At 45.3% G+C, this 13,722-nt stretch overlaps 1 protein-coding gene across 1 annotated transcript in view; it reads right to left on the minus strand.

Moving 5' to 3' along the window:
* Positions 1-2,173: 2,173 nt before the first annotated feature.
* LOC144771759 (acetylserotonin O-methyltransferase-like) overlaps positions 2,174-13,722 on the minus strand; it is an 897,827-nt gene continuing 886,278 nt past the window's right edge. The window contains exon 8 of the mRNA XM_078656055.1: positions 2,174-2,573. Coding sequence (XP_078512181.1) covers positions 2,362-2,573 — 212 coding nt within the window. The 3' untranslated portion in view covers positions 2,174-2,361. The remainder of the gene's footprint in view (positions 2,574-13,722) is intronic.

The following is a 13,722-nucleotide window of genomic DNA, read 5'->3' on the forward strand; positions in this document are numbered from 1 at the left end:
GTTGTCAGAAACTAAATCCCTTCTTGTCTAATCAGGGGAGTTAATCCTTCCTTGAACATTCGAGAAAGTTTCTAGCGAACTCTGAGCTTAGCTGGCAAACCCAAAAATTAAGTCTAGTATCGACAGTAGTAGACCTAGTTAACGTCTGGCCTAGGCCTTTACTGCTGTAGGCACTATTCCAATGCGCAGAGCCTATTGGGAAAATAGGAGCTACACTACAGCAGCACAACATACCGATGTCCAGCCTTCTGCAGAACTCCACGGAATGTCCCAGAGTTTTTATGCAACTCTGCTGAATTCTGCAGAGAGTAACTCTGCGAGTTCCGCCCGCATCTACTTTATGATGTATCCAAAATGTACATCTCCAATTCAATCGGTTGGTAAATATCACAGTCACTATTTTGTTAATTTTTATAATAGTTACAAGTCATATTGGGTGCACTAGGAAAGAACTCTAAGTAAATCTTTGAAATATTTCCCTGGTTTCCTAGTGTTCTTGAGTGTCCCTTGCTTGAAGAACGAGGTTTTGGGTTCCACTAATTATCTCTGTAATATCTCATAGGATTGATCACTATCTAAAGTGCATCTCACTCAAGTAGTGTATGGTAGGTTGTGAATTGGTTGTAGTCCATCTGGCTTTTTGTCTCGGGTTGGCACAGTGACAATATCATTAGTACCAGACGGGTCTAGAAAGCATGTTTTAAGGAACTATTCTAGCCGGTCCAGAAAACATAACCTTGGAGCTCTGAGCATGGCATATTCTTCTAGACATTTGAATAATTCTAGATGACAAAGTCGATAGAAACAATTTTTAATATCAGCAGAGACATCTGTTGTAAAATTAGATATTTTCTTCAGTACAGATATGTGCTTCCCTTCTGGTGTAGCTTCATCAGGAACATCATTTATAAAAGGGTATTCCCCATTTCAGGGCTCCAGGTACACAACATCTCTTTTCTCGGGGTTTCCCTAATACAACTTTTGTTGTAATGCACATGTTACATACCAACATGAAATATTTTACTTGCGGGTGGAGTTTAGTGCTGTAGATCCCATACAGAAACTTTTTCATAAAAACAGATCTGCTGCAACCCTAATTATGAACCCTATCGCGACTTAGAAATCCTTCTAGGATATAAAAAAAAAACAAGCATGGTTTGGGTAACTATCCCATGTAGTTCCAAATATGTGACTGGGTTCCTTATGAATGAAGTGACTATCTGGCTCATATTGCTAGGTATACACTGTATCCAAACATATCAAATCTGACCGTTGTAGAAGTGAGATACCTGCTAAACCAGATAGTGACTATTTTTTTGTGACTTCAACAACATGCTCTACAGTCCACTGCTATGGGAGCATTTGAGCCTGGGCCTGCACAACAAGTGCATTCTGCATTGCAGACAATTAGCCCACAGACTATTAACTGGGTCTTGGGCAGAGCGCCCACAAAACGAGATGAGATTCCATTTTGGACTGCGAAAAGCAAACATACATATGATAATTATAAAACTAGTTTGCAATGTCCTTATGGCTACTGGCTGGCTCACTTCCTCAAGATAGACGCAGCTAGAGTAACAAGTTATGAAGATATTTATTTCGAGGGATATGGTTAAGTAAACACTGCTGATGCATTCCTCATTTGTGTTTTTGGCTTATGACATCAGCAAAAGTATTAGAAGAATTTCATGATCCACGATGTTCGTCTGGCGATTTGTTAAACGAACCAAGAACATCGACTTTATATTGGAAGAGTCCAACTTTGTGGAAACGGCAATCATGTTTATCTTTTTGATGAACTTTGAGGAACAGTCCTATGGCTTCTCGTTGTTTTTATTGGCTTTTATGTTGGTTACATTTTTTTCGTAGCAAGTGTATACATTTATGGAATATGTAGGTGAGGTCTGTCTCTTGCTTGTTATGCTTTGCATTTCAAGTATGTCTGTCGTAAATATTGATACCTGAATGCTGTTCTACCCCTTATGTTATATATTCAGTATGATTCAGACGCTGTTCTGATATTAATATTTTTATTATAACCTACATTAGAGCTACTTAATTATCCATTGCCCAAGAGCCAGTTGAAATAACGATGAAGAAACAAGTTAAAGTCAAGAACATTTATTTAATCGACATCCATTGCCCAGAACAAAGACAGTTCGACAGGAGCTTGCCTTAGAATGTTCACATCAACGTTCTGTAGAACAGTAAAAGAACAATGGATGGGTGGAAGGTTCCAAGAGGGGCGGAATAGGATGGGAAAAAGGAGTGGAGGAAAGGATAACGGTGGGAGGAAAAGAAAACAAGTAAATTACACCATCAGTTTTTTCTTTTTTGTTGACAGAACAATAACAGAGCATTTTACTTTAGCCCTAAAATTGCAGCATAGAACTTGCCAGTATTTCTGGCTTCAATATCCCTAAACCCGGCTGCCATCAGAAGTGTCTTATATTCTGACGTGGTCCTCTCTTTGCCTTCAGTCATCAGCAACATTTTTAAAGAAAATAACTGGGTTGGCAAAGGCCCCATTTTGTCTTCGTTGAGGAAGGATTCAATCAGCATCACGCCACCACCTGTTAATAATCAATATAAAATATCTGTTAGATTTCTCTTAATCAATATGCTGTGCACCATTATAGTTCAAGAACTGTGAATGAATTATAAAGTATTTGTGTTGTGGGATTAGTATATCAAAAAGTAAACAAAAACAAAGAATTCATACATAATGATGAAATGTCATGCTTATTACAGTTGTACAACTTTTTAATAATGGCTCCGTGCCACGGTATTGTGTGTACAACTAGGATAAGTAAAAAGTTGCAGTTGTAAACATGTATTTACTTATACATATAAATGTTTTTGATCGCTAACTGAACGTATTCAGTCATGTGAGCACTGCACCACAGTTATGTATTTTAAACACATTTAAAACATTTGAGCATAGAAGTGTACAATAATAAAGTTTCAAAATGAGGTTGTAGGGTCTAAACTTTCAGCTTCAGGGCAGAAAATGTTGCATCAGTGTGTAATAATTTCATGAATTCTATTGAAATCCTGAGGAAGAGATGGAAGTCATTTAAAGCTGTGTGCTGGCTGACGAACTGAGCACTGCTGGGGTGGGTGTTTGGAATAAACTTCCTTAAACTGTAATTTAACTCAACATAATTTCCAGTGAATCATTCCTGGGGGAATTTCCCTCCAAGATACCTTAGAATTTGGCAATGTGGATGGAGCAAGGCCTTGTGTTACCTGCACTCAGTGACTGGTACACGCTAAACAGATCACACTGAAACCACAATGACACAGGTGGTATTGCAGAAGGTTCCTTGTATGGCTTGTACTCGGTGACAAGCACACCGTAGATAACTCATTCTGCTACCAGCCTTGGTAAAGCACATTTCTGTTTTTTGATGACTACTCAACTACATCATATTTCAACGTTAGTACAGGGCTGATTTACAGTTTGGCAGAAAGAGTACTCCATCACAAATGACACACTCTGCTAATCTGAAGGTTCGCCCGCCTGATGTACAAATGAGTGGACCTTGAATATTTTAGCAATAGAGGCTACTCTGTCTCCATTGCTGACATACTGCTCTGATACCCAGATGGAGTAACGGCCATCAGAGTTTTAGCCATTTAACCACCTGCCCAATTAAGGGGTCGATTAGGATTGCAGTGAATCCGCATCCTCCGGGCCAGCGGAAGCCACTGCCGGACTGGAGGATGCGGATTCACTGCTGAGGTAAATGAAAAGACCCCCCGCCACATTAGGATGTCTGGGGGGTCATCGGCGGACGGGAAGACCGTCCACCGCTTTTCCGCTGCGGTCGCCTTCCGACCGTGGCGGAAAAGCTCTAATATGGTGGCGGTGTCTATCAGACACCGCCAGCCATATTAGGATGAGCTTCAGGACATGCCTTTCTGTGGCGGCAAAGGCATACGGTCTTTTCTTTCGGTGCCCGTTGCGGGCCACCAGGGTGAAGGGGGGTGGGGGGTGCACATGGGGGGTACCTATGGAACCCCCCTGCATTTGCATGCATAATGCGGCAGGCACCGCGTGGTGCCTGCCGCTTTGTGCATGCAAATGCACAGCATGCATATTTAACTTTGCGCCGGGTGCTGCTTAAAGCAGCACCCGCCGCAATGTTAAATATAAGGGATGTGACCGCCAGGGTGGCGGTCACATCCTAATTCCACCGAAAGGACCGCCGCTGCCCCTGCAGACGGTCCCTCCACCTCGGGGGTGGCGGACGGACGCAGGTCCGTCCGCCATCCTAATAGGCGCCTAAGAGTGGGCAGTCAAATGGGCAGTTTTTATTTTCATATACCACCTTGAAAAACATGCCCGTAATGGACAGTAAAAACATTTAAATGCTCCCCCCAATATCATGAGGGAAAACTCCAACTATGTGGGGGCCATTCGTTTTAGTTTTTTAAAAACAAAATCTATCCTTGGAATTTTATTTTGTTGAATATGTTAAAAGTTTGACAGACGGTACCATCATTTTTACCGTACCATTCATCAAACATTTAATACATAAACAGGAACTGATATGACAGCTGTTCCTTCCAATGTTTAGAGTTGTCTGCAGGGCTGGTGGACAAATCAAAATTTGGTGGCGGGAGGACATTCGGTATGGCCGGAGTAAAGTATTCAGCCATGCCGGCAGACTTACCACCGCACATCAAACTCAAAAGCAGTTTCACTGTTGATTCTCAATGGCAACAGGGACCCCATGGTGCCTCATCGGTTACAGGGACAACACTCTTAAAGAAGGTACTTTATGTTTCCAAAGCTTTACTCTGTACTCATTTTCAGTACTAAAATGTACTGAGATGCATCATCATCTCAACTGCTTAGGTACCTTGGACCAGATTTATCCTTCTTTCACACAGCACAACGCAGCAAGTCACCTTGCTGTGGTGCGTGAAAGGGTAGGGATACACCATATTTACCATTATACGGCACAGTCCTGCCCTTTCCTTGCACTGGTGCACTTTTAGTTGCTTAGTGCTACTGCAGGTGCCATTGCAGGCACCCTTGTGTCATGGTGCAAAGGTGCCAGCATTGTAGGCAGGATGGTTTTTGTGCAGAAAGGGATACATTTCTTCACAAAAAGAATACTGAGAGGCAATTTACTCTTTCTATGTGTGCTGCAGAATGCAGCACAGCAGCACACAGAAAGAGTAAAAAAGAGGGAGAAATATAGACATTTCTCCTTGTTACACCTCTCCAGGTGAGGTGTAACAGTTTGACACTACCCTGGTCTACCACAAATACTAAATCTGGGAATGCACCTAAGTCCATGGGTGGATGCTTGGGTACACCCACGCTCCACCAATGGAACGTCTCCCTACCGCAGAGTAACGCAAGGCAGCAATTTGTGCTGCCTACTGTTACTCTAGATTTATCAAGCCGTGCAGGACCATACAAGATGACCTTGCATGGCTTGATAAATCTCACTTAGATTTTGCATCATCCTTGCGCCCTCTTGCATGGGCATCGCAAAACCTTGATACATCTGGCCACTTTTGTATATTGTTTAACTTTGTCATGTTGAGTAGATCTTAAAACTTTGGTCCTTATTCCTCTTCTTCTGTCCTTATTCTCCTAAATTTTCAGCATGTGTGCTGCACTCTTATTTACTTGAACAATGCCATTATTATTACTTTCTGCCTCTGGAGAACTGGCAATAAAATGGCAGGACCAGAAGAATTATTTTTAGATGAAGAAGAGCATTTCACAGTGGACAAAAAGAAATAGATTTTCTTGCATGTTTTGGGTCCTCACGTTTTAAGGCAGTCTATTCAGGTGTAGAAAACAATTAGAGGAACTGATGAAACTGAAATATTTAGCAATGCTTTTGATGATCTTCAGAAAAATTATTCACAATTAACAGGTTCAGTTTTAAAAAATAAAAATATAAAGGTATGTAATCGTTTGGTGACTACGTGTCAGCTTTGAGTAGTCTATCCTTGAATCACTGTTTTTGTAACCTTCACGATGAATTTGTGACAGACCAAAATATGCACACAAACAATTCATCTGTGCAAGACAACATTTGGGCAAACAGCAATGATGCTCATGAAGATATTGTCATTATTATTATTATTATTATTATTAGTAGTAGTAGTATTATTAATATTATTATTATTAGTATTATTGTTATTATACATGGCATGGAGGCATCTGAGTGCTTAACAAGAGTACATTTACCAACAATCAATGCAAGAGTCCATTAGAGAAGCATCATAAGAAAAATTAGATGAAGGAATACAAGAGTGAGAGGGAGATAAAGGATTTAACCTACGTGCCTTTCAAGGAGAAGAGGCTTGAACTCCTTTTTGAAGGTGTCATGATGTGGTCGTACGGAAGGTCAGAGGGAGGAAGTTCCGAGTTCGTGTGCCACTGCCCGAGAATGACTGGTTCATGTAATAGTCTTATTTGACGATGGGTGGTTTCAGGAAAAGGGCTTGAACTTTACTTGAACCTCTTTTTGCTCCAACATTTTTCTAATTTGCAGTTAGGTAAGCTGGCGAGGAGTGCAGGGCCGGACTGGCCATAGCAGGCACTGGTCGTTTCCCAGGCGGGCCGCTAGGGTGGGGGCCGGTTTTGGGTTCATGGGGGCCGATTTTGTTACTGGGGGCCGGCAATATCAGCCCCGGTAACAAAATCGGCTGAAACCGGCCCTTGCAAACAGCTCGGCCTCACCCCCTCAGCCCCGCAGGTCCCCCAGGGGGGGCCGGCCGAGCAATTTGCCAGGGCCGGTTTCAGTTCCCAGTCCGGCCCTGGAGGAGTGTAGTGCCTTGTGTGATGCAAGCAGTTTTAAATTTGGCTCTTACTCTGCAGGACACCATTGAAGGATACCAGGATAGGAGCGATGTGGTCAAATATTTGTGACCAATAATAAAGTGGGCTGCAGCATATAGAACTGCTCTGAGATGACCTAGGTAAACTTCAGGGATGCCTGAGAGGAGTGAGATTCTGCAGTGAAGTATGGAGACAACCAATGTCTGTAAAACTGATTTTAGACCCAGCTATGGGAGGAACTGGCTGACCCCCAAATCAGTTTTACTTGGAACCAGTCTGTGACAGGGAGTCAAATGGAAGTGCAGAAGATTAAAAATGGAGACATAAGAGGACTAAATGGTATGGCAGGTATGCACTCTAGTTTTGGGAAACCAGGAAGTGGCTAAGCAGAAGGAGGTGGGAGGAGAACCACAAAAGGAAGAGATGAAGGATTATGGAGAGGAGCGGAAGGCAAAGTGGAACAGAACAGGAGCCACAGGGAAGAAGACGGTTTGGCGGTGAGTGATGAACCAGGACAAAACGAGTCACAAGAAAGTGTTTCCAGTGGCCGAGGTGCAGGATGAAATTGGCTCCTACTGCAGGGCACTCAGACTCAGCGACTTGGAGGAAGGAGACGCTGAGGTCCCAGATGCCACAGCCCCAGGAGAGGGTCATGGCTACCGGCAAGTATGGCTAATTTGTTTCTCAGACCATAATAGGCTGGTGGCATGGGGCTATGAGTGGTAATGGGAGAAATTGGGAACTGTTTGTTTCCCCTTTTTTCTTGCACGCGCACTATTGTGTGAAAATGTCAACTAGCTGTGAGGGGTTAATATAAAGTTTCTGGGGAAAACCCCTGCATGAAGTTTATAGTATTAAATAGGGAAGACTTTTTAGTTATTTAAGATATTGTTTTGTCTGTTTCTTTGAGGGGATGGCTCCTTTCCAGGTGCTGCTTGGACTAACAGCCATGATACAAGGGAGCTAGGAATATCGGGTACAAAATAAATTCCCCAGAGCAGGCAAGGAAAGGAGAGACACAAATGAAGATGTATAACTGTAATAAATGTTTAAGGTACTAATAATATCTAGCTTGTGTGATTGCACAAGAGGATTTAAGTGGTGTCAGACATGGAATTCTCCCTGTATTCATAATCATGACACACACAGCCTGTGTTTATGGAAGATATGATTAAGCAATTAGCTGTGGGACAAAGGCATCTACAGCTAATAGTGGGACAGCAGACTCAAGTCACTCAAAGGGATCCGGAAAACATACTAGCCATCCTGAAAAGACAAGCCACTATATTGTTCTCCAACCAACAAGTACAGGATACTGCAATTCTCTAATTGATATATGTGAATGATAATGCCCTAGTACACCCAAAAGGGCCTAGTGCTGTGCTATTGAAATATCAGGAAAGTGAGGATCCTGATTTTTTCTTTACTAATTTTGATGAAGTGACCACCACTGCCGCATGGCCACCAGAAATGTGGGGATAATATCTTACTCTCAATTTGGGAATTGCAGACCACTTATCAGCCAGCTAATCCCTCATGTGGTATGCTGCATCTGGATGTTAAGAAAGCTGTCCTCGAAAGATTGGTGAATGATGCTGATATCTATAGAACCAAATTCAGGAAGGAAAAATGCGTTACTAGAGATAATCCCAGGGCCTTATGTGGTAGAATTCATGAATTTGGAAACATGTAGTTACAACCAACTTCATTAACTATAGAGGATAACGTACAAAACATTTTTGTAGAACAGTACCTGGAGGCTTTAATATATTGCACTCGAATTTGGATCTGTCAATACCCCAACCTGACAGCCAATGTGGCCATAGAACTGGCATATGTTATGTTATGTTATGTTATTATTATTTGTACAGCGCAACAGCTGCCCCAGCAAAGGGGCGTCCTGGCGCTATGAGAAGGCAAACACAACACAACATCAGTCTGGCGCAGAGAAGAACCTAAATTTAGACAAACAATAAGGTTTTGATAGCGCGTCTAAACTGGAGAAGGTCATCAATTGCCCGAGTCTCAGAAGGGAGGAGGTTCCACCACTTCGCTGCCAGTACTCGAAAGGAGCGGCCGCCAGTTCTACTCAGCCTGAAGCGTGGAACCACTGCCAAGTTCTGGCCCAAAGATCTCAGAGTCCGCAAAGGGACATAAGGAATTAGAAGATTCGCCAGAATTTGGGGAGACATACCTTTGAGGATTTTAAATGCCAGGCAGAGAACCTTGAATTTAATCCTCTGAGTTACAGGGAGCCAATGAAGCGAGTGCATCGTCTTGGAGACCGAGCACCGTCTAGGCAAACCTACCACTATTCTGGCCGCAGCGTTTTGAACTCGCTGCAGCCGAATGAGTTCAGCCTGATTTATCCCGGCCAAGAGCGAGCTGGCGTAGTCCAGTCGAGACAGTACTGATGCCTGAACCACCAGCTGTCTGGTGGGGGCATCAAAGAATCTCATTATAGGCCTTAGTCCTCTAATAACGCCATAGCAAGAGGCCGCCACCCTCTTGGTATGGCAGATAAAACTAAGTGTTGGATCAAGCCAAACCCCAAGATTTTTTATCTCCGATAACGGAGAGGGGGTCACACCCAGTTCAGAAGGCCACCAGTCGTCGCCCCACAACCCCACTTGCTTGCCTACCACCATGACCTCTGTCTTCTTGGTGTTCAACTGGAGACAGTTAGAGTTCATCCAATTGGCCACTGCCCGTAAGCCGTCCCGGAACCTGAGGGCCTCCACATCAGAGTCCCCACTCAACGTGACCGCCAGCTGCGTGTCATCAGCATATGAGACCATCGTCAGGCCCCATTGCCTAACGACCGCAGCCAGCAGTCTCACGTAAAGATTAAAAAGAGTGGGGCTCAACGAAGACCCCTATGGGACCCCCAGAGACAACGGGTACGGTTTAGACTTGCCAGGTGGAATCGCAACCTGGAACGACCTGTCCGTAAGAAAGGATCGAAACCAGCATAGGGCAGAGCCCTTGACTCCTACTTCCTCCAGTCGCTGAAGTAAGATCCTGTGCGATACAGTGTCGAACGAGGCACTCAGATCTAATAATAATAGTGCCGCTGTCCGACCCGCATCAAGCACAGATCGCAGATGTTCGACCATGGAAAGTAGGGCCGTCTCCATGCTGTGGCCTGCACGGAACCCATTCTGAGTTGGGTCTAAGATGTTAGCTCTGGTAAGATAGTCTGCCAGGATACCGTTCACATGGGCCTCAGCAACTTTTGTGGCCCAGGGAAGCAAGGAGATCGGGCGGTAGTTCTCAGGTTTGAGAGGATCGAGGGTAGCCTTCTTCAATATGGGTGTGACTATGGCCTGCTTCCACCTAGTAGGCACTACACCTGAGGATAATGACAGGTTGATTAAAGACAACACCGGAGTGCTGCATAGCGGCAGCATAGTCCTAAGCTGAGCCGGTTTAAGCAGATCTGCAGGAGAGCCCGATTTAATTTTTAAACTCAAGTGGTCAAAAGCCTCACTTGTTATGGAAGGCAGGGTGTCGAGACACTCACTATCTCTCACGATACACCTGTCTCGCACTAAATTGGACGAGACCATAGGGAAGGTTCGATATATGTCTTGCACCTTCTCGAGAAAAAAAGAGGCCAGACCCTCACAATGAGAATCTGAACATATTTCTACAGCCGTTGTCCTCCTAGCCACTAAGTCCTTTAAAACCTTGAATATAAGTTTCGAGGGGTTAGGGCTATTCAGAAACTCCTGAGCATAATAAGCTGCACGGGCTCTGCATACCGCTCTGTGGTAGATCTTAGTTTTAGCAAAGTAGCGGGCCTTAAGCTCAGGGTCAAACGATTTTCTCCAAAGCCGTTCAGCCTGCCTACAGGCTCTTTTAAGGGACGCTAAGGTATCGTCATACCAAGGGCTATGCTCTTTAGAGCCCTGTTTAGACCATACCAAAGGGATCAAAAAGTCCAGAGCGCGAGAAATCCACACACAGAAAGCGTCGTACCCATCATCGACATTAATGACCGGGCCCAGGGGCGCTTTCTCCAAAAAATGATAAAAGTCTTCCAGTTTTAATTTATTCCAACGGCGTTAAAGGATTTTTTTATCCTTAGATATAAAAGGAGGATCGGACATAGGGACAACCATCTTCACCAGCATATGATCGGTCCAAATCATCTGAATGGGACAAAGTACTCTAATACCCTCTAAGTTGGTAAAAAATGGGTCAAGTATGTGGCCATCTCGATGAGTAGGAGAGGTCACCAGCTGGGAAAACTGCAAGGCCTCTAGATCGGCAGAAAAACTCCGAATAGCGGGCAAAGATAAACAGTCCAAATGGAGATTGAGGTCACCAAGGACATTAAAATTCGCTCATCCTAGTGCCTCCGTACTAATTAGATCCGGGAGAGCAGCCCTAAAGGCAGCATCGCAGCCCGGAGGGTGGTAAATTAAAAGGCCCAAAAAGGTGAAGTGATGATTAAACGAAATTTTAAACAGAGCACATTCACATCCGGGAAGTTTAAGGGCTTTCCATTCACATGGGTAAGACAACTTAACAGCCATCGCAATTCCCCCTCCTCTCGTACCCCGATTAAGCGTAAAGATAGCATAGTCAGGGGGAAAAGCGAGGTTCAGTATGGAGGAGTCCGAGTCCTGCAGCCACGTTTCGGTCATAAAAGGCACGTCAGGTGCCTCTGTTTTAAGATCATATATCTCCTGATAATGTTTTACCAGTGACCTGACATTCAAATTCCAGATGTCAAGATCCCGCTTCCGTGGCATGTGTTTCTGCCCAGATGGTAAATTCAAGGAACGAATGCGCGACGGAGTGTCCAATGCCCAAACGCCACAGGTGCAACCATAGGGGCCACAAGTCGGGCCACTGGGGGGAGATCACAGACAGTGCACAATCCCCGAATGGCCAACAGCTCTTCCCTTTGGTACCTAATTATAGGTGATGGCATAATGGTAGGAAGGGGCATAGAGTCCTGCCACGACCCGCGATGCCTTAGCGCTGACGGGCGCAGACGGGCAGGACTCTGGTGCGACTAAGGCGTGCCCGCTGCGCGATACCGCTGCGCATTGAAGGGAGCTTTAAATAGGCGTCCCTCCACTCAGCTGGAACGCTAGAACGCTCATCAGTGACAGCCCCGGAGAGTGCACACCACTCCAAGATGGCGCCCAAAGAGTGCACACCACTCCAAGATGGTGCCCAAAGAGTGAACACCACTCCAAGATGGCGCCCAAAGAGTGAACACCACTCCAAGATGGCGCCCAAAGAGAATCCCACCCCAGGAACCGGACCCGCCTAAACAGCGGTGAGGAGCCGATTAAAGTGCAGGTAAGGGGGGGTAGAATGAGTCCTGTTAAAACCAGGGGAAAATGCAACAAAAATGAACTCAAATAGATACCAGGTTAATTAAAATAGTAGCGAGGCACAGTGAGGCGCAAAGCGCAATGCAGCGCGCGAATACCTTCTCAGGGAAGACCACAGGGCAGGTCACCTTAAATAGGCGTCCCTCCACTCAGCTGGAGCGCTAGAACGCTCATCAGTGACAGCCCCGGAGAGTGAACACCACTCCAAAATGGCGCCCAAAGAGTGCACACCACTCCAAGATGGCGCCCAAAGAGTGAACACCACTCCAAGATGGCGCCCAAAGAGTGAACACCACTCCAAGATGGCGCCCAAAGAGAATCCCACCCCAGGAACCGGACCCGCCTAAACAGCGGAGAGGAGCCGATTAAAGTGCAGGTAAGGGGGGGTAGAATGAGTCCCGTTAAAACCAGGGGAAAATGCAACAAAAATGGACTCAAATAGATACCAGGTTAATTAAAATAGTAGCGAGGCACAGTGAGGCGCAAAGCGCAATGCAGCGCGCGAATACCTTCTCAGGGAAGACCACAGGGCAGGTCGCCTTAAATAGGCGTCCCTCCACTCAGCTGGAGCACTAGAACGCTCATCAGTGACAGCCCCGGAGAGTGAACACCACTCCAAGATGGCGCCCAAAGAGTGCACACCACTCCAAGATGGCGCCCAAAGAGTGAACACCACTCCAAGATGGCGCCCAAAGATTGAACACCACTCCAAGATGGCGCCCAAAGAGAATCCCACCCCAGGAACCGGACTCGCCTAAACAGCGGTGAGGAGCCGATTAAAGTGCAGGTAAGGGGGGGTAGAATGAGTCTCGTTAAAACCTGGGAAAAATGCAACAAAAATGGACTCAAATAGATACCAGGTTAATTAAAATAGTAGCGAGGCACAGTGAGGCGCAAAGCGCAATGCAGCACGCGAATACCTTCTCAGGGAAGACCACAGGGCAGGTCGCCTTAAATAGGCGTCCCTCCACTCAGCTGGAGCGCTAGAACGCTCATCAGTGACAACCCCGGAGAGTGAACACCACTCCAAGATGGCGCCCAAAGAGTGCACACCACTCCAAGATGGCGCCCAAAGAGTGCACACCACTCCAAGATGGCACCCAAAGAGTGAACACCACTCCAAGATGGCGCCCAAAGAGAATCCCACCCCAGGAACCGGACCCGCCTAAACAGCGGTGAGGAGCCGATTAAAGTGCAGGTAAGGGGGGGTAGAATGAGTCCCGTTAAAACCAGGGGAAAATGCAACAAAAATGAACTCAAATAGATACCAGGTTAATTAAAATAGTAGCGAGGCACAGTGAGGCGCAAAGCGCAATGCAGCGCGCGAATACCTTCTCCATATGCTTATCATCGGTCTCCAGAAGTTAGGATAAACTTATTAAAAAATTCTTCTGCAGGAAATCAGGTGAAACTGCTCTAAAAATGTAGTTTATGACTTGCTGTTCACAAATAAGCCTACTTTAGGAGCAGCTATGCAGGAACCTTAATGTTAGAATTGTGCAAAATAGGGGCATATGACCAGAAACTGCCCTTAAAAGCTTCTTCCAGCTGCCT

The sequence above is a fragment of the Lissotriton helveticus genome, chromosome 8 (assembly GCF_964261635.1).
Source record: "Lissotriton helveticus chromosome 8, aLisHel1.1, whole genome shotgun sequence".
Classification (NCBI taxonomy): Eukaryota; Metazoa; Chordata; class Amphibia; order Caudata; family Salamandridae; genus Lissotriton; species Lissotriton helveticus.